The sequence below is a fragment of the Carlito syrichta genome, unplaced genomic scaffold, assembly GCF_000164805.1.
Source record: "Carlito syrichta isolate Samal-C Ts95f unplaced genomic scaffold, Tarsius_syrichta-2.0.1 Scaffold289188, whole genome shotgun sequence".
Lineage (NCBI taxonomy): Eukaryota > Metazoa > Chordata > Mammalia > Primates > Tarsiidae > Carlito > Carlito syrichta.
Genome location: NW_007233284.1, coordinates 84,456 through 105,593, shown reverse-complemented (window position 1 = coordinate 105,593; position 21,138 = coordinate 84,456). Strand labels below are relative to the sequence as shown.

Here is a 21,138-nt window from a genome sequence, read left to right as displayed (position 1 = left end):
ACCGCAGCCTCGACCTGCTGGGCTCTGGCGATCCTTCCGCCTCAGCCTTCCAAGTAAGTAGCTGGAACTACAGGTGTGCGCTACCACACCCAACTAATTTTTTTGATTTTTATTGTAGAGATGAGGTCTCCCCAAGTTGCCCAGGTGGGTCTCGAACCCGCGGGCTCAGGCAGTCCTCTCACCTCAGCCTCCCAAAGTGCTGAGATTACAGGCTGAGCCACCCAGCCCGCCTTTTTTGATTTCTTAAGGTGGGAGTTGAAGTTGCTGATTTGAGACCTTTTTTCCCTCTCTTTTTTTGAGTCAATGTCTCATACTGTTGCCCAGGCTACAGTGGCAATACTCAGCTCACCACACCCTCGACTTCCTGGGTTCAGACTGTCCTTTCACCTCAGCCTCCTAAGTAGCTGGGACTACAGGTGCATGTCACCACGCCTGGCTTATTTTTTGACTTATTGTAGACACAAGGTCTTGCCAAGTTGCCCAAGCTGTTCTCAAATCCCTGGGTTCAGGCAATCCTCTCAACTCCGCCTCTCAAAGTGCTGGAATTACAGGCGTGAGCCACCATACTGGCATTTTATTAGTCTTAAATGGTATACTTTTATTTCTTTTCTCCCAGCCTTTGAGTTTTGGTTTTTATACTGTTTACTTTTATTTATGTTATAAACCCACAGTATATAGATTTATTTTTGTTTAAATAGTCAGTTATATTTTTAGAATATTAAATAATAAGAAAAAATCATTTATGTATTTTTCTTTTCTTTTTTTGAGTCAGGGTCTCACTCTGTTGCCCAGACTGGAGTACAGTGATATGATCATGTCTCACCACAGCCTCAACCTCCTGGGCTTACTCATTCCTTCTACCTTAGCCTCTCGAGTAGCTGGGACTGTAGGCTCACCACAAAGACTGTCTAATTTTCTGTAGAGATAGGGTTTCACTATGTTGCCCAGACTGGTCTTGCACTCCTGGGCTCAAGTGATCCTCCCACCTCAAACTCCCAAAGTGCTGGGATTACAGGTGTGAGCCACCGCACTCAGTCCTATAATTTACCCACATAGTTACTATTTCTGTTAGTCTTCATTATTTTGTATAGATCCAGATATTTTAAAATTTTATTTTAACTTAAACAATTTTGTGATGGGGTACTGTTCTATTGCCCAGACTGGAATGCAGTAGCATGATCATAGCTCACTGTAATCTTGAGTTCCTGGCCTCAAGAAATCCTTCTGCCTCACCTTCCTGTGTAGCTGGGATTACTGGTGAGCCACTGAGCGGGCTAAATTCAGATTTTTATCTTGTATCATTTTCCTTGTATCTGAAGGACTTTCTTTAACAACTCTTGTAATGCAAATCTGATCTGCTGGTGGTAAGTTCTTTCTGCTTTTGTGTATCTGAAAAAGTCTCTAAGTTGCCTTTGTTCTAGAAGGTATTTTTCTGGGAATAGAATTCTGGGTTGACATCTTATCTGTGTGTAGTGGGTCTTTTCTCTCTGGCTATGTTTAAGATTTCCTCTCTAGCACTGGTTTTCAGAAATTTAGTTTTTTGGATATTTCTTCTGCTTAAGTTTTGCTGAGCATCTTGGTTCTATAGATTAGTAGTTTTCAATACCTTTAGGGGAAAGATTGGCCATTATTTCTCTAAATAGCCCCCTCCTTCATGGACTCCAGTTAAGGGTATATTAGCCTGTTTGGGGTTTTCCCACAGCTCGCCAATACTCTGGTTTGCTCTGTATTTTATGTTGGGAAGTCTCCGTTGCCCTTCTTTTTTTTTTTTGAGTTGGAGTCTCACTCTGTCGCCCAGACTGGAGTGCAGTGGCTGCTCCCAGCCACCGCAGCTTCGACCTGCTGGGCTCCGGCGATCCTTCCGCCTCAGCCGTCCAAGTAGCTGGAACTACAGGTGCGCGCTACCGCGCCTGGCTCAATTTTTGATTTATTGTAGAGCTGAGGTCTTGCCAAGTTGCCCAGGTGGGTCTCGAACCCGCGGGCTCAGGCAGTCCGCTCACCTCAGCCTCCCAAAGGCGCGGGATTACAGGCTGAGTCACCGAGCCCAGCTCTGTTGCCCTTCTTTTGTTCTCTTTTTTTTTGAGTTGGAGTCTCACTCTGTTGCCCAGACTGGAGTACAGTGACACACTCCCAGCCACCATAGCCTCGCTCTGCTGAGCTGGCGATTCACCTCAGCCTTGCAAGTAGCCGGAACTACAGGCGCACATTACCACACCCTGCTACTTTTTGATTTGTTGTAGAGACAAGCTCTCATCAAGTTGCCCGCGTGGGTCTCGAACCCGTGGGCTCAAGCAATCCACTTACCTCGGCCTCCCAAAGTGCTAGGATTACAGGCTGAGCCACCGAGACCGGCCTCTGTTGCCCTTTTTGTGGAAACAGGTCTCAGTATCACCCAGGCTGAAATGCAGTGGTGCGATCATAGCTCACTGTAACCTTAAATTTCTGGCCTCAAATAATCCTTCCGCCTTAGCCTCCAAAAGTGCTGAGATTGTAGATATGAGCCACTGCACCCAACCTGATATGTCTTCAAGTTCATTAATCTTTTCCTCTATAGTATGTGATCTGCTGGGGTTTTTTGTTTTGCTTTTTTTTTTAGGTTGGGAAATATGCTTCATTTAGGAAGTAAATTGGAGAGAGGATAGAGAGAGAGATTCACCTCCCCAAGATAGGGGAGGAGGCCAAAGATTCAGAAAAGCTTGGCCGCATGGCTCAATGAATACATGGCCTGGCCAGAGCACATCCATTGTAGGTTTGGGGTGGTGGCTCATGCCTGTAGTCCCAGCACTATGGGAGGCCAAGTGGGGAGGATCGCTTGAGTCCAGGTGTTCAAGGCCAGCCTAGGCAAAATAGTGAGACTTAGTGTCTACAAAAAAATTAGCCAGGCATGGTGGTGCTCCAGATACTTGGAAGGCTAAGGCAGAGGGATCACCTGAGCCCAGGAGGTCAAGTCTGCAGGGAGTTGAGATCGTACCACTGCACTCCAGCCTGGGCAACAGAGTGAGACCTGGCTCAAAACTAACAAAAAAATTATCCATTGTATTTTTCATGTTAGACATCGTAGTGTACTTCTAGAGTTTGAGGCAGGCCTTTTTATATCTGCAGCATCTTTACTTGACATACTTGATCTTCCCTTTTGCTTCTTGAGCATATAGAATACAATGATAATAACGTAGAAGGTCCTTGTATACTAAGTTCATGATACATGTTATTTCTGGGTCAGTTGATTGATCTGTTTCTACCCTCATTATGGTTCATGTTTTCCTGCTTTTTTGCATTCCCATTCATTGTTTACTGAATTTTACCTTGTTGGGTCCTGGGTTTTGTTGTATTCCATAAATATTCTTGAGCTTTATTCTGTAGTGCAGTTAAGTTATTTGGAGGCCAGGTATAGTGGCTCATGCCTGTAATCCCAGAGCTTTGGAGGCCGAGGGGTGAGGATTGCTTGAACCCAGGAGTTGGAGACCGGTCTGGGCAACAAAGCAAGACTTTGTGGTGCCATGTGCCTGTAGTCCCAGCTACTCAGGCAGCTGAGGCAGAAGGATCACCTGAGCCCAGGAGGTCAAGGCTGCGGTGAGCTGTAATCATGCCACGCACTCCAGCCTGGGTGACAGTGAGACCCCAACTCAAAAAACAATGTTCTTTGGCAACAGTTTGACCTTATAGGCCTTGCTTTTTTAGGCAGGTCAAAAACAATGTTTAGTCTAGGATAAGTTTTGCACTACTATTGAGGCAAAGCTGTCTGAGTATTCTTCCTGAACCTCCCTGTATTCTGAGGCTTTCCTTTCTGGCTGGTGGGAACCGGAACTCTTCCTAACCCTGTGGTCCTTCTGGATGGTTCTCTTTCCACCCTCTTTCTTGCCTCTCACCCATGTGCTGTGACTCTGTGTGGGGGTGGGGGTGGGGTGGGAGGGTGTCTTGGCGGAGCTCGCCATATCATGCTGTCTCCCCTTTGTCTCCCAGCTCCATCTCTTCAACCCTCCCTCCCCTCAGGGTTTCCCTCTGCACCAAAAGTCTGGAAATTCCAGGCAGGAAGCTGGGCGATTGCCTCATTTGTATAAAGTTCTCGGGAATCTTCCTTGCCTGTCTCCCATTGTCTCATATATTTTGTCTGCCTTTTAGTTGTTACAGACAGGAAGGCGAGTTGGTTTCTGTTACTCCCATCTAGGCTGGAAGCCTCTAGATTCATAACTCAGTTCTGTTATGGAAAACCCCTTATGTTTGTAGTTGGGAGTCTAAAACGTCACTACCTTTTCCATTTGACCCGACTTTCTGTGCCTGAAAACAGGGTTCATGTTTCTTTAGGATTCTTATTTACTTAGGGGTTTTGGCTCTGGACTGGGTCTTTAGTCTTTAAACAACCTAGTTAGCCAGGCGTGGTGGCTCACTCCTATAATCCTAGCACTTTAGGAGGCAAGGACGAGAGGATTGCCTGGGCCCACAGGTTCAAGACCAACTTGGGCAACTTGGTGAGACCTCATCTCTACAATAAATAAAAAAATTAGCCAGGCGTGTGTGGCACACGTCTGTGGTTCCAGCTACTTGGAAGGCTGAGGCAGAAGGGTCGCCTGAGCCCAGCAGGTCAAGGCTGCAGTGGCCGCAAGCGTGCCACTGCACTCCAGCCTGGGTGACAGAGTGAGACCCCAACTCGAAAAAAGCAAAAAACGACCTAGTTGCACAAGTCAGTCGTTTTGTAGATAATGATCATAAATAGCTACTAGTGTCTAGTTTTTAATCGACTCTATGAAGTAACCAAGTGGTTTTGCACATGAGGATGCTGAAGTAAATTAACCAAGTCACATGGCTAGGTTGAGCTGACCAGGACTGGAGCTTGAGTTGGCTCCAAAGATCAGAGCCATTGAATCAGCACACAAAACTGCATCTGGCTGAGTTTGTTCTGTAATTCCAGCAAGAGGGCGACTGGTTCGACTGGTATAGGCTCCTCCAGCTTTCAGAACAAGCCTATGGGCCCTGTGTCGGCCATCTTGCTTTCACTTATTTTGTCTTTTGTCGGGGGGGTCTCACTTTGTCGCCCAGGCTGGCACTTGGTGGCATGATCACAGCTCACTGAAGCCTCGACTTCCTGGGCTCAGATGATCCTTTTGCTTCAACCTCCTGAGTAGCTGGGCCAGGCAAATTGTTAAATTTGCTATGGAGATGAGGTCTCTTTATGTTGCCCAGGCTGGTCTGGAACTCCTGGACTCAAGCCATCTTCCTGCCTCACAAAGTGTTGGGATTACAGGTGTGAGGAGCAGCACATCTTTTTCTTTCTTTCTTTCTTTTTTTTTTTTTTGAGTCAGGATCTCACTCTATTGTTCAGGCTGAAGTGCAGTGGCACAATCATGGCTCACTACAGCCTCGACTTTCTGGGCTCTAACAATCCTGCCTCAGCCTCTTGAGTGGCTAGGACTACAGGCTCACACCACCATGCCTGGCTGATTTTTTTTTTTTTTTTTTTTTAGGTAATTGTTTTATTGCTGTGTGTGTGTATGTGGGCCTGGGCCGTACATTCGCATAGTTCTGTTTCACAGGCTATAAGAGAATGTTTAGTGAAGACACATCTCCATCTGCCTTTCTCCCTCCAAATTCCCAAGTGCCCTCCTGCCCCACATCCTCTCTTCAATTTTAGTGTCTTTCCAGAGACAGTTTTCACAAATAAGAGCTTAGAATTGAATGGCAGGCAGCTTACTATCCTCTTCTTTCTGCCCCTGGTTTTTTTCTTTCTTCACTCGACAAGTTATTTTCAGAATATTCCATAGTAGTAATATTTTTTTAACAGTTGCCTAGGGTCCCATTGTATGGATGCACCATAGCATATGTACCCATTCTCCTTTGTTTTTTTATTTTTTTATTTTTTCAGAGTTCAGGTGCTACTGAGCCTGTTATAAAAGGTTTAGCCAAAGAGACCAAAGCCCATGTTGTCATCAGATTCTTCCTTCTTTGCTTCTACTTTCTTCTCCTCGGCGGGGCAGCAGGGGTTGGCAGGACAGGACCCCCACAGAGCCCCACCTGGGGCGGCCCCAGCCCCCACAGAGCAGATGAGGCTTCGATGTTGATGTTGGCCAGGGCCTTTGCAAACAACTCAGTCCAGAAATGTTCCACAGTCACACCAGCTGCTTTAATGACGGTGTTGATCTTATCCTCTGTGAGGGTCACCTGAGGGCTGAGTAGATGCGGGCGAGCTCAGACACTGAGGCCATAGTGCGGCAAGTGCAGGGCTGGAGCTGCCAGGCACAGTGCTAATCGCCAGATGAAGTGAGGGCCTCACCCCAACACGCCTTAGTTTCCTCAGAAGGACGGAGCACCTTGGCAGCAGCTGGGGAAAGGGCCCCATTCTCCATTAAAAGACTTTGAGTTGTTTTCAGACCTGGTCTGGTGGCGCACTGCCTGTAACCCCAACACTTGGGGAAACTGAGGAGGAAAGGCAACATGGCAAGACCCTATCTCTACCCCCAAAAGTGTGTGTCTATAAATTATTATTAAGTCATGGTGGCATGTGCCTGTAGTCCCAGCTACTCAGGAGGCTGAAATGGAAGGATCTTGAGGATGCAGTGAGCTATAATCACATACCACTGTACTACAGCCTGGGGCAACAGAGCAAGATCCTGTCTCCAAAAAAAAAGACTTTAAGTTATTTCCAAACTTGTGCTATTATAAACAAAGCTACAAAAAATATTCTTGTGTGTTTGTGTATGTGTGCACATGCATCTGCATATGATTTCCCACATGTGAAACTGTATCTACAGGATAAATTCCTAAATCTGGGACTGCTGTGTCAAAGCGGTTGTTTTTCAAATGTGAGTGGCTGTGACTCACTTGCTTTTCAGAGATGATTGACACCGTCGCAACAGGGTGTGAGGGTACCTGTGTCCCCATACTCCCCCAACACAGTTCACTAAACTTGTTTTGTGCTTGTATTTTTAAAATAATGGTTGTAGACACACCAGCAAAGGGTCACCTTTGTGACAGGTGATAGTAGTAATTCACTGCATTTGTCTGGTAGTAAACCAAGAAACAAATGACCAAAATGAATTCCTTTTTATTTATGATCATTTACTCAACTTGGTCCATAGATTTCACTGTGCCTTATCCTAGGGGTGGAAAGGTCTATGGCTTTGTCTCTGCCCCCAGACAGCTCATCGTAGAATCATATACAGAGGGACACAAGAGAAGTGGCTGTGATGTGGTGTGCCTTCTCTAGATATTGGGGCAAGGAAAATTGTTGCTGGAGTGTTTTCTGGATGTGCTGCCAGGGACTGTTGATTCTGTTGAGCTTGACAGTGAATGCTGTCCCAGAAGCAGCCCAGGTGGAGAGTAGGAAGCTGCTCCTGCCACCAAGCTAGCATGGAGTGGATTCATTTTGGGGGGGAGGGGTGTCAGGGTCTCACTCTGTTGCCCAGGCTGGAGTGGAGTGGCTTGGCCACTGCTCACCTCAGCCTCAACCTCCTGAGCTCAGGTGAGTCTCCTGCCTCAGTCCCCTGTGTAGCTGGGACTACAGGCACACACCACCACGCCCAGCTAATTTTTTTTTTTTGGTAGAGACTAAGTTCTGCTACGGTGCCCAGGCAGGTCTTGAACCCCTGGGCTCAAGCAGTCCTCCCGCCTCGGCCTCCCAAGGTGCTGGGGGATTCGAGGCGTGAGCCACCGTGCCCAACCGGATTCTGTAAACCGAGCCTCATCTGGAACGGGATCTGCACCTCCCTGCAGAGTTGCCGGGCTCATGCAGGAAATCAGCTGCCTGTGATTGGAGGACGGCCGGTTGGGAGAATGAGCTTGGCAGTGTCGGCAGAGGTGATTGGCCGGGCCCTGCTGCAGTGAGAATGCAGACTGGACGCTCGGGTCCCCGGCCGGGTGATGAGGACAGCTGAATGATTGGAAGCTTGAAGTTGCTTCTGCCCCCGGGAGAGGCCCGCTGGGCTGTCGCTTCCTCCCTTTTTCTTAAAGCCCGTAGAAGTGTTTCTTGAAGAAGCTCCAGCTGTTCTCTGCGTCGTGCCAGCCGCCCGGCGAGACTCCCTCAGAGCGAGCTCCTTCGCAGGCCGGGCACGACAGCAACGCTAGCACATTCGAAAAAGCAGGAAACAGTCCCTGCATGCAGCGCTTCCAGCCCGAGGACTCCCCAGGCTAGGCTTCCAAGTGGCCGTGGAGCCAGGGAGCCTTGGCATTGTGGTCACGTCCCTCAAAAGTGAACCGTCACCACCGGCGGCTTTCGCCGGAGGCCGTGATGTTGCAGATGCTGTGGCATTTCCTGGCCGGCTTTCTCCCTGAGGCTGGGTGCCAAGGCTCCCGAGGGGTGGACCATCACGAAGTCAAAAGCACCCCAGCCCCTGCTCGGGGAGACCAGATGGCCAGCTTTTCGGGGAAGCAGGACGAAAGGGCTGAGGCCACAGAAAAGAGACCCACCATCTTGCTGGTGGTCGGACCTGCAGAGCAGTTTCCTAAGGTAATGGCAGCCTCCAGGACCTCCTGGTTCAGGGGCCGGTCTGGAGTCATTTTCCCGGAGGAAGAAACTGGGGTGTGGGAGGGAGGACTTAAAAAATCAGCTTGGTTTGGGGGGTCTGACAATGAAGAAGCCCACAAGTTCAGTCCAGGGTCTCTCTAAGGCCACTATGAAAGGTGTTACCCATTATGGTCACCCTGGGTGGTTGCTGAAGGAAGGAAGGTTGAGTTCAATAGACTTGCTTTAGAATTTCTCAGTTTGGCCACAGAAAGCCAATTGAAAGTAAGGGACTAACTATTGAGTGTGTTTTAGCTTGTCTGAACAATGAGAAGAATGTACTGTGAAGTAGAACCCAATTACTTGGGGATGGAGGGCACTGAAGGTCACACTCCCCTTGCCTCCATTGGATTGTCTGACCTTTGGGTCTGAGAGGAAGAGTGCAGGGGCTGGGCTGGGTGTGAGGGGAGGCTGGAGTCGCAAAGCACAGAGGCTGGTGCAGAGGCTGGTGCCCCTGTGGGAATGACCACCGCCACTGTGGATCGCTGAGTGTGGGGCCTCTCATCCTTCCTAAACCCTGATATCCCACCTGGTCCTCACCAGAGCCAAGGTAAGTGGTAATGCCCCCATTTCATAGATGAGAAAGCTGAGGTGCAAAGAGGGTAAATACTTTGCTTAATGGCTAAACCATTAAGAGAGGTGGAGCTGAGATTTAACCCCCAGATCTGTCCGGAACTGAATTCTAAAACCTTTTTGTGATATCAGTTTTGGGTGATGTTTTAAGTGGATATTGTAACAAGATTTGGATATTGGATATTGCCCAGTGCTGCCTCATTTTCCCTTAAGAAAGCAGGTTTTAATGGGGCTGAGTTCTCAGGGTTAGAAAGAAAATTTGCATGTGGCTGAGATCTCTTCTGCCTGTGGAAGGAGTGACCTTGTTCACCTCCTGAGCTTTGGTTATTCTGAATCCTTTCTCTTTAGCCAGGAAGAAAATCGATCAGGGAAGGGAAGGAGATGGTGCCCTGTGTCTGGCACATTGTAGAGACCCCAAAAAATGTTTGTTGAATGGAATTGCTACACTTAAGCAGTAAATGTTCATTTTGTTAACAGAGAGGGACTGTTGATGTAATAACTTTTGTGGTCATGTGGGCACCGAGACTCCTTCATCTGTGACAGGCTCCCTGTGGGTGTCAGGGGTGTCTCAGGGTCTGTTATCCCTGAAATGTGTGTGTTTCATTTGCAAGGAACGGGTGTCACTCTCTACCTTTTGATTGTTTTAGACATTGGAAATGATGTGGTGGTAGTTTGTGTGAAACTTTTTTTTGAGACAGTGCCTTGCTCTGTCATGCAAGCTGGAATGGAGTGGTACAGTCACAGCTCACTGAAACCTTGAACTCCTGGGCTCAAGTGATCCTTCTGACTCAGCCTCCTGAGTAAGCTGGGACTATGGATGTGTACTGCCATGACTGGTTAATTTTTAAAGTATCTTTTGTAGAGATGGGGGTCTCGTCATGTTGCTCAGGCTGGTTTCGAACTCTGGGCCTCAAGCAGTCCTTCCATCTCAGTCTCCCAGAGTACTGGGATTACAAACTCGAGCCACTGTGCCTGACTGGGAACTTTTCATCTATACCTATGGCCTGGATTGGCCAGCTAGCTGCCTTTTAAAAATAACCTACTTTTGACTTTAATAATTAACTGTTCCATTTTCCAGCATCATAGTGCACCTTTGCCAGCGCCCCTCCAGGGGGTTGCCTCAGGGCAGGACTTTCTGTTCTGAACAGCTTGGTTTCTGGCCTGCAGAATTAAGATCCACACCTTTTGCCACTCTGTTCCCTAAAAGAGGGGTGGGTCAGCTGAATGTGTGTGGGAAGCCCCAAGAAAGATGGAGCGTCTGGTGTGGTTTAAAGCAAGAGAGAAAGCACATCTGGGCAACTGTAGACCAGAGACGCAGATAAGCCAGGAAGGAAAGGTAGGGGCATGGATGGAGTGTCCACCCTTACCAGGGCACTGCGCTGAAAGCGTTTGGGGTTTGTGTTCACCAGCTGATTGAGCTTGGCCTGACCAGTCCTCAAGAAGAGACTTGGAATGTGTTGGAAATGTCTTAGAGAAGTTCCCTTGGTGTGGAGGCCTGTCAGTGTCCCAGAGGCACTGCTTTGTTTTGCTCTTACTTCCTCTGCTTACAAGTGTCTGCTGGAGAGTCAGGTTTCTGCAGGCTTTCATTCTAGGAGCTGTTCCACTTTTCCCTTTATCTCTGTCTTCCACTTGATCTGCAGTTGGAGAAAGGCCCTTACTCAGGAGAGGGCGGTGCCCTCCGAGGCATTCAAGCTTTCAAATCCTGAGGGGCTGTCTTCTCAGAAGAGCAGAGAGTTTTGCTCATTGTGTGTGTAATTGGCAAGCGTAGGCAGGTTTTGTTGGAAACTGGTGAGGCTGGGCTGTCATGGCAACCTGATCATCAAACTACGCTGCGGCCACAGCTGCCAATGAGGGTTAAGAGCCTCATGGGTGGGTGGGGCCTGTGCAGCCGGATGCTGGCACGGCTCCTTCCCATATCATTAATATTTCTAGCTTGGTCTGAGTCATTGCAGAAGAAGGGGAGAAACTTTCTGACCTAATGCTACACTCCCAAAGGCACGATACCTGCCCTGTTCTTACTCATGGCATTCTGGTCCTTGCAGGAAGCACCTGCTTCTTTTGGACATGTAACAGTGGTAGAACAAGAAAGTCTCATGGCAACACTGATAGATTTGCCGTGAGAAGATGCTCAGGAGAGGAACTGCTACTTTACAGATGAAATAAGATGATGCCACTGCTCCCAAGGGGTCTACTATTGCTGTCTTTGTTGCCCAACACCAGTCATAGACATGGGTTTTGGAGGAGAGGAAACAAACAGATCTGTGCCACAAAGTCAGAATAAGTCAAGAACAGAGAAACCTACACAACGTAGTGCATTATGCCCTGATTTTGGAGCGCCAAGAGGTGGCGTGAAATGTCAGAATGAATCACGAGGCCTGCTCTATTTCTTTTTTTTTTTGAGTTGGAGTCTCACTCTGTTGCCCAGACTGGAGTGCAGTGGCTGCTCCCGGCCACTGCAGCCTCGCCTGCTGGGCTCCGGTGATCCTTCCGCCTCAGCCTTCCAAGTAGCCGGAATTACAGGCATGCGCTACCACGCCCGGCTGATTTTTTGATTTATTGTAGAGATGAGGTCTCGCTGCCCAGGCGGGTCTCGAACCCGCGGGCTCAGGCAATCTACTCACCTCAGCCTCCCAAAGGCGCGGGATTACAGGCTGAGCCACTGAGCCCGGCTTCTTATTGTATTTTTCATAGGTGTTCAGAAACGGCGACACCAGAGACAGTTCTGAGTTGCTTTTAGTTAAAGCCTAACTTGATCAAGTTCCAGCTTTCCCACACACCTGCCGCCTTCCAGCACAGGTATCACCGACTGTGGTTCCCAGTAGCTGGCTTACCAATATTCTTTGGGAACTGAATTCTAAAACCTTTTTGTGATATCAGTTTTGGGTGATGTTTTAAGTGGATATTGTAACAAGAGCTCAGCCCTGTGTGTGAGGCTCAGCCATGCCACCAGCACTTTGGGACTTGGGCAAGTAAGTCATCTCTCTGTTCTGCTTGTTCAAATCAGAGATTAAGGGGTGATTCCAAAGGCCCTCTGGGCCCCCACAGTCTGCAATTCCAGGAACAGTACAACTGCCCTAGACTAGGCACCTAGACATTGGTTCATCTGGAAAGAACTTCACTGTGTGAAAATGGGGTTCTGAGTTACTCATGAGAGTCAATAAGATGGTTTAAATAAACAAACAAACACCTGGCCAGGTGCAACTCATGCTTGTAATCTCAGCATTTTGGGAGGCCAAGGCGGGAGGATCACTTGAGTCCAGGAGTTGAGAGTCAATGGGATGGTTTAAATAAATAAGCAAACACCTGGACAGGTGCAGCTCATGCTTGTAATCTCAGCACTTTGGGAGACCAAGGTGAGAGGATCACTTGAGTCCAGGAGTTTGAGACCAGCCTGGGCAACACAGAGAGACACTGTCTCTACAAAACATAAGAAAAATTAGCTGAGCATGGTGGTGTGTGCCTGTAGTCCCAGCTACTTGAGAGGCTGAGGCAGAAGGATTGCCTGAGCCCAGGAAGTCGAAGCTGCAGTGAGCTGTGACCATGCCGCTGTACTCCAGCCTGGGTAACAGAGTGAGACCTAACATAAATAAATAAGCAAGCAAGCACCGATTTCAGTTTCTCCAATGAAGGCATCCTGTGGGACTCAATCACAGCGGCAAAATAAAAGTGGATTAAAACCCTTTTTAAAACTAATGTTGGGCCAGGCTCTGTGGCTCAGCCTGTAATCCCAGCACTTTGGGAAGCTGAGGAGAGTGGATTGCCTGAGCCCTCAGGTTCAAGACCAGCCCAGGCAACTTGGCAAGACTTCATCTCTACAATAAAATAAAAAATAGCCGGGCATGGTAGCACACATCTGTAGTCCTGGCTTCTTGAAAGGCTGAGGTGGAAAGATCGCCAGAGCCCGGTAGGTCAACGTTGGGATGGCCGTGAATGTGCATGCCACTGCACCCCAGCCTGGGCAAAGGAGTGAGACTCCAACTCAAAAAAAAAAAAAATTAATGTCGGAATAGAGTTTATGTTTCCATTGTAAAATAACGTCTTAACAAGCACCATACAGAATATTCCAGAATATTTTCTGATCCCTTGATACTGTTTGTTTGTATAGAGCTTTATTCAATAAAAAAGATTCTGGTTTTTTCCTAGGAAACAGTTTTTTCTTATTTGACAATCTTTAATAATTTCTCCTTATAATATATAATGTAGGTTTCCCTTTTATTTGGTATTGTTTTCAAACCTCAGGTTTGTTTTGAAGTGCATTCTAAAACTCAGTGGTACAGTCATGTTGACCGAAATTATTTGAAAACTATACCTTATTATGAAATGATCTTTAATTGACCAACTTATTTATTCAGCCAAAAAAATTGCTATTTTATATTAGAGTAAATGTAGTCATCACTAAAATGAGGCACTTCCACAGATTGTGTAACTTAGTTTCAGAAGCAAATGTGAATAAGAAAGGCCAGGTGTTAAGATTCAACCTTCTTTTTTTTTTTTTAGTCCGAGTCTCACTCTGTCACCCAGGCTGCAGTGACCTGCTCACAGCCACTGCAGCCTCGACCAGCTGGGCTTAGGTGATCCTTCCACTTCAGCCTTACAAATAGCTGGAACTATAGTCACGCGCTACTTCACCCAGCTAATTTTTTTGATTTATTGTAGAGATGAGGTCTTGCCATATTGCCCAGGCTGGTTGTGAACTACCACGCCCTGCCAGCTCTTTTATTTATAAGCATTAAACTATTTCAAAATAAAAAAACAATAATACATTATCTTGTTCAGCTGGATCAAATGCCTGATGACTCTGTCTGCAAATGCTCTGAAAAACAGGCCTTCGTCAGGAGTGGTCATGAGTGTATTTCTAGGGTCTTAGAGCTGGCTGAGCTGATTCAGTCGTACAAAGCACCTTCTAAGATCAGGGCAAGAGGTCAGTTCCTGGAGAAGGGGTCTGAAGGTCAGGGACCCCGATAGCTGAGATAAGATGTGTGTGAAAATAGCTCCAAGGCAGTTTAAGGCACAGCCCAGTGTTAGCGTTTAATGGAGGCTGAGCAGGAATCTGCCGGCTGCCCCATCAGATCTGCCCCAGGGTATTCCAAGGCCTGTTTTTACAGACTTATGATCAGTTTCTCTTATAAGAGCCAAAATGTCCTATCACTTGTTAGAATGTGTTAGGGCACATCTCGGTGGAACCTCCAAAAATGTTAGGGCACACTCCTAGTGGAACCTCCAGAATGTTAGGTCAGGCCCACTGGGGGTGTGGAGTAACTGGTGTGCAGTCCGATGCCGCATGAAAGATGCAAAGAATTGCACAGAAGTCAGATTAGAAAATATAGTGTATTTAGAAAGTAAATTGGAGAGAGAGAGAGACTTACCTCCCCAAGGGAGGGGAGGGGCCCAAAGCTTAAGAAAACATGGTCTGGCTATAGTTTAAAGAGCAGGTGGCCCACACCATAGCTTAGCAAGGCAACGACAAAATGACTGTTCATGGTTGAGTCCTTTTAACCTTTCCCTTTGATGGGGGAAAGAACATTAAGGTGATTGGGTGGTGGTCTGCTCCACATCATCAGGCAGGGGCAAGTAAGCTCAGGTACTGATATCTGGTGATGGGTGGTAGGCAGATGGTGGGTTAGTCACATGATTGCTGCCATGGTGGGAGACAAGAGGAGGGGGTTTTCCTGCAAGAGACTTGTCAGATGTTTGCAATCCACAAACTCCTTGACAAAAGGTGGTCTTACTATCATTTCCATGGCTTTGGCCAGCTAATGGGTGATCTTTAATCTCCTGCCTTGACAAGAAACCTGAAAAGCTTCCTAGAGATTATAATTTCAAACCATGAATTGAGAGGCTGGGGTGTTGGGCTGTGCTTGTCTTGCATCTGATGGAGATTTGCCAAGGGGGAGGTGGTAGGCTGCCAGCTTGGCCTCCAGTAGAATGTCGGAACTCTTTCTAAAATCTGCCTATTGGGATTTATCTTTCTATGTCCAAACTGTGCTAGATTCAAAGAGTGTCAGGGGCAGTCTAAGCAAAAATGGCTCTGCTGAGGCAAAAAGACTATGTTAAACTAAGATTATTCTAGGTTTCTATATGTACTTCCTTTAAAAATGTTTCTTAATGTTGTACATAAGAATCAACATAATATCCTCTTTAAGACTTAACACAAAACCCTGGGTGTGCCCGGTGGCTCACGTCTGTAATCCCATCACTTTGGGAGGCAGAGGCGAGAGAGGATTGCCTGAGCTTGGGTTCCAGACCAGCCTGGGAACATTGTGAGACCTTGTCTCCACAATAAATCATAAAATTAGCTGGGTGTGATGTTGTGGGCCCGCATTTCCAGCTACTTGAAAGGTTAAGGTGGAAGCATTGCCTGAATCCAGGTTGAGGCTGCAGTGGCCGTGAGTGTACAACTGTACTCCAGCCTGGGTGATAGAGGGAGACGCTAATGGGGAAAAAAAAAAAAAAGAGTTATCAAAAAGCTACTTTTAGTGAATTCAAAAGTCCTTTATTTTTGGTTGATCCCCCAATTCTAACCATCCATTTTTATCCACCCGGTAGTGAGACAGCTTAGTCTATATTAGGAAGCTCACGCTGTAGAAGGAACATGGGTGAGGCTGAGCCCATTCTCATCTTGGTGACGCGGTCTCTTCCTCCGCAGCACGAATCCGTGGGGAGGGCATTAGGTGGAGAAAACAGGCTGGCCCAGAGAGGGTCATCCTCAAGGAATGGTCAGTTCTTTTAGAGACCTCAGATTTTCTGTCATCCTCCCCTAAAAGGGTCATTGTAGTGTTATGTTGCCCAGTAGAAGTTTCTGTGATATTGGAAATGCCCAGTGATGACATGTGGGTATTATGAGGAACTGGGTGTGTAATTTCATTTCATCTTTTTTTTTTTGAGTTAGAGTCTCACCCTGTCGCCCAGACTGGAGTCTATTTTTTGATTTATTATAGAGATGATGTCTCACCAAGTTGGCCAGGCTGGTCTCGAACCCGTGGGCTCAGGCAATCCACTCACCTCGGCCTCCCAAAGTGCTAGAATTATAGGCATGAGCCACTGCACCCAGGCTTAATTAAAAAAAATTTTTTTTAATTTGGAGTCTCACTCCTTCACCCAGGCTGGAGTGCAGTGGCACGCACACTCACAACCACCCCAGTGTCAACCTGCAGAGCTCTAGCGGTCCTTCTGCCTCAGCCTTCCGAGTAGCTGGGACTGCAGACACACACTACCACGCTGGCTATTTTTTATTTTATTGTAGAAATGAGGTCTCGCCAAGTTGCCCAGGCTGGTCTCGAACCTGTGGGCTAAGGCAATCCACTCACCTCAGCCTCCCAAAGTGCTGGGATTCATAGGCTGAGCCACCAAGCCCTGCCTAAATTAAATTTTAAAAGCTTCCATATTGAGCAGCAAAGTTCTAGGCCAGAAAGCTACGACTGGACTGAGCTTTCAAGTGTTCCAAGTACATGTGGGCTGGAAGATTCTGGTCTCATGGGAGACCTTGGCCGACCCCACATTGACCTTTAGTCTCTACTGTGTCCTCTTCCGCCCCTCAGCATGCTCATCATGTCAGGGACCCCCAGGTTAAGCCTGCAGGTGATGTGGAGGTAGGAGTGGCCTGAAAAAGGCTTCGATGTGCTGGTACCTGTGGGCTGTGGAGGGCTTAGGGGTTTTCCGGAGCAGGAGCCAGCCAGAGTTGTGCCTGGAAGGCCCCGTAGCCAGGGATGAATGGGCCCATGGTGGGCCGGCTCTCCAGGACGGCTGGACACTTGGCTCCCAGCCACCCCTCACCTCTTAAGCTCATGGCTAAAGCGGGCCTGTTTCAGGGACAGTGACTCAGTCTCCTCCATCCACTGATTCTTTGGTTGGGAATGATTTACCAAGGGGAGAAAATCCCTGTATAGTGTGACGCGTTTGGGGACCTTGTGTGAAAACAGGCTGTGGCCGCGTGTTCCTTTGAAGAGGTTGGCGGCCGGGGTGAAGGTTGGCTTGGGCCCCGCACCGAGGCCGGCGACTCCGGGAGTGGACTACTGGGAGGAAGGGTGACGTCAGCCCTGATCTTTGCGCCGCTCGCTTGAGCAACCTGACCCGCCTCCTCCTCCAGGAGCCGTGCCCACTGGCTGCTGGCCCGACTTGCGGTGGGCGGGGCCTTCCCATGAAGTGGGAGGGCGGGGTGTAGGCAGCCAGTGACAGCGGAGGCCGGCATATCTCGTGCGAGTCTCCGCAGGCCGGCATCATTTGGGGAACCTGCTCCCGACGGCGCCCGGCAGCCCGCCAGCATGCTCTGCCTGTGCCTGTACGTGCCGCTTATCGGGGAGGCCCAGACAGAGTTCCAGTACTTCGAGTCCAAGGGTCTTCCCGCCGAGCTGAAGTCCATTTTTAAGCTCAGCGTCTTCATTCCCTCCCAGGAGTTCTCCACCTACCGCCAGTGGAAGCAGGTCTGTGTGGTGGCCGCGTCTTGGGAGGGACATGCGTTTGACCCGCGTTTGTTGAGTGAATGGCTGAGCGGCCGCCTTAGAGTGCGCATGTTCCCCTCTGCCGAGAGAAAAGAATGTCTGAAATGCGGGAGCTCTTTCCCCGGTTGTCGTGTGGCTGTGGTCGGCAGAAGGTGTACGTCACAGGAATGACTAGTTTTCACATGACTTCCAAGGAAGGCTGGAATTTAGCGAAGGCACTTGTGGAAGATGGACTCTAAGAAAGGAACTTCCTTTTGCTTGGGGATGTGGGGGTTGTTCCTGAGAAGTGCAGGGCCAGGAACAGACCTGGGGGCAGTCCAGCTTCTGCGGGGGGTTTTTCTCCGAACTTGGGGGTGGGGAGAACAGAGGCAGAGACTCCTCTTTGGAAGCCTAGAGGTTGGTTGCTCCAGAGTAGAGCTGACCGTGCACCTGTGAGCTGGTGGAGCTGTGCCCTGGGTGAGGAGGTGAGAGGAGCCCCCACCTTCTAGATCAAACCTCCCTGTGGAGCAGGGACTCAGCAGGGACTGTGCCCACCTTAAAGATGGGGAAACTGAGCCACCGAGGTGGGGGAGTCATGTGCCCCCCTCTACTCCTTCGTTAATCATGTTCCACACTGGCTGCCAGGGAAGGTCAGACCAGGTGCACTTGGGGATTTGCATGTCCAGGGAAGGGGACAGAAAGGAGGCCCAGCCCTTTTGAGATAGAAGCAGGCACTTTGAGAACACTTTGAAACCAGCTGCAGGGAGCACATTCTCGGGTTGTCTGTCATAGCAACCACTCCAGTAAGGCACATGTCTCACCTTGGTATAGGTGACCGGGCACCAGAGCTCTGTGCTTAAAGTTCTTTCTAAATGTCAACTCTTTCTACTGCTGTCAGAAGTCTGGAGTGGTCACCCTGTAGGTAGTTTGTGTCCCTCTTGGCCGAGAGCACAAATGCCCACAAGAAGTTAGACATAACCTCAGATGGCTGATGAAGGTATCTGTCCAGGCCTCCCTCCTCAGCACGGTTGGTGGCTGAGGAATCACAGGAAGCCAGCAAGTGGTTCTGGGTGTTGTCTAAAAGAGATCATCTTGGAAGGCTGAGCGGAAGGATCGCCAGGGCCCAACAGGTCGACAGTGGGGTGGCCGTGAGGGTGCCACTGCACTCCAGCCTGGGCAACGGAGTGAGACTCCAACTCAAAAAAAAAAGAGAGGCCACAATTGTGCTCTTTCGAGAGTGTGAGCTGACCACTAGTCCATTTCTGAACCCCAACTGGTTCAAAAGACATTGGAACCCATGCATATTTGGTGATAGTGAATGGATCTCTCACCAGGAGAATCGGGGACACAGGGAAACCATAAGTAACCATTTCCTTGGGAGATTCTAATTCTAATTTGGGGTTCTAGATTCGGGTGTTGCTGAGTTGGAATGACTCATGTTCATCCCCACATTCTGCAGGTTAGGGTTAGGTGGCAGCAGGATCTACAGGGAGGTGGCCCAAGAGTCCAACAGGCTGGGTTTGCATCCCGCCCACCACTTCCCTTGCTGTGTGACCTTGTGAAAGACTTAGCCTCTCTGAAGTCCTGTTTGCCTCTCTGTAAAGTGGGGGAAATGACAGTATCTACTGCCTGGAGCTGTTTGAGAGGGTGAGTGGATCACTAGGAGGAAGCATTTAGCTCGGCCTGCAGCCCCTGCTGAGTGCTGAGAAAGTCTGTTCTTTTGTGGAAGTCTTGCTTGCTGAGCATCTAGAACCAGCTATAGCTGCCGAGCAAGGTCCACCTCCTCAGGATGCTGAGGGTCCTGGAACTGCATGGCCGAGAAACAGGATCTCAGAGCCTCTTCAGTTACTCACGTGGTTTGCAGTGAGTGACTGAGAGAGCTGGGTTGGCTGCATCCCTGCTTCCCTGGGCCCGGGGACTGGCAGTGCCATTGAGCACATGCTCTTGGCTCCTACCATCTCCAGCCTCCAGAGTGCTCTCTGGCAGTGTTTCTGCCAAGCAGGCATTGGTTAAGACCAGCTCTGCCCCATATTTTCACCCTGGCCACCGAAGTGTTCTTGGGCTTATGCCACTGTTAGGGAGAAAAGAGCAAGCCCCAGCGTTCCTGATGAAGTCTGGGTGCTGAGGCCATCCCGCGACTCAGTAGGGAGCATGTAAGGGTGAGGCCTGGCACCAGGGACGGTGCGGCAGGGGACCCAGGCAGCTGACCCTGCTGCACAACAAGCTAGTCTTGAGCCTGACAAAGCGCCAACCCGCTCTGTTGGCCTCTGTCTGGAGGGCCCCTCCTGGGGGCTCCTTTTCCCTCTCGGCTTGTGAAGGAAGCAAGATAGGTCCTTGTTTGAGTCCTGGCCAGCACTTGATCTAAGTGGCAATTCTGGCATGTGACTAAATTGCTGTGGTAGCTTGGGAGTAGACAAGCATCTTGGGTCATTGGGTCACCCGTGTTCATGGATTAGTGCAGTTGTTTCCTGGGGGAGGGGGCCCCATGACAGATGAGGAGCTAAAACACAAAACCTTGCGTTTGTTTTCCAGAAAATTGTACAAGCTGGAGATAAGGACCTCGATGGGCAGCTGGACTTTGAAGAATTCGTCCATTATCTCCAAGATCATGAGAAGAAACTGAGGCTGGTGTTCAAGAGTTTGGACAAGAAGAATGACGGTAAGCGCTGCCCACAGAGCCGCCACTGGCCGGCCTTGCGCCCCCTTCACCTGCGTCGCTCCTGCTCAGGCCTTTGTTGTTTCAGGACGCATTGATGCCCAGGAGATCATGCAGTCCTTGCGGGACCTGGGAGTAAAGATATCTGAACAGCAGGCAGAAAAGATTCTCAAGAGGTGAGTGCTTAGCCAGCGTCTGCGTTCGTTCGAGCAAGTGATGAAAGAAAGGCCCTTGGACTCACCCTGTGGTGCCACTCACCATATTGACCCGGTTGCTCTGAACTTGGCCTTCTTGTGCTTGGAAAGGATGAATAAGTAACCCTTCCCAGAGACTGGCCTCGCCCCAGGCCTGCAGGCCGCCCCGTATTTGAAGAATCACAGATCACCTGGAAGTATGCCCATCTACCAGCGACCCATGAAGGGAAAAGACCGGTGGGGGGGGGAGTGGGCCTCAAGTAGGTGAAAGGCCAGCAGGGCACACCCCTCCCTGTTAGGGAGGGGAGAGGTTCGCACACGGCCTGGATCTGGGGTGGATTTCTCCCACCCTAGTAACTTGCTGTTAACGCTGCAGTGAGACGTGCCACCCCAAAGATAGCTCCCTGGTGAGGGCCAGTTACCAAGATGTCCCAGAATCTGCTTTCCATCCTAGTCGAGCCTTCCCACAGTCTTGCGGTTCGAACGCTGGCTGATCCTCAGGAACAGCAGCCTCTATCACCCGCTCCCTGGGCCCATCGCTGGGGGGACCCCGTCCTTGTGCTGCACTGTACTCCAGCGTCTTTAGGTGTGTGCTTGCTTCACTAACCTGCTTCCAGCACTTACCTGTGTTGTTTCTCCTCTCTCTTCTGCATTCTCCTTTGTCTGTCTGTCAGAATACGAATGGGCCACTTCTGGGGCCCTGTCACCTAGTAAGTATCCATGTCGCCCATGCCTGCCTCCCTCTTTGACTTCTTTGCCCGATCGGAATGGGGTTCTCGTGGGCCATTGGATTCCCGTTTTTGTGCA

At 49.2% G+C, this 21,138-nt stretch overlaps 1 protein-coding gene across 5 annotated transcripts in view; it reads left to right on the top strand.

The window, feature by feature from the left end:
• SLC25A25 (solute carrier family 25 member 25) overlaps positions 1-21,138 on the top strand; it is a 38,941-nt gene that overhangs the window by 11,165 nt on the left and 6,638 nt on the right. The window contains exons 1-4 of one of the 5 annotated variants that reach the window (XM_008054180.2): positions 7,854-8,437; positions 20,014-20,140; positions 20,226-20,313; positions 21,006-21,041. In XM_008054180.2, the coding sequence (XP_008052371.1) occupies positions 8,219-8,437; positions 20,014-20,140; positions 20,226-20,313; positions 21,006-21,041 (470 nt within the window). In that variant the 5' untranslated portion in view covers positions 7,854-8,218. Of the gene's footprint in view, positions 1-7,853; positions 8,438-17,264; positions 17,485-20,013; positions 20,141-20,225; positions 20,314-21,005; positions 21,042-21,138 lie in introns of those variants that run through there. The other 4 variants (XM_021710490.1, XM_021710489.1, XM_008054181.2 and 1 more) reach the window with 4 other exon arrangements.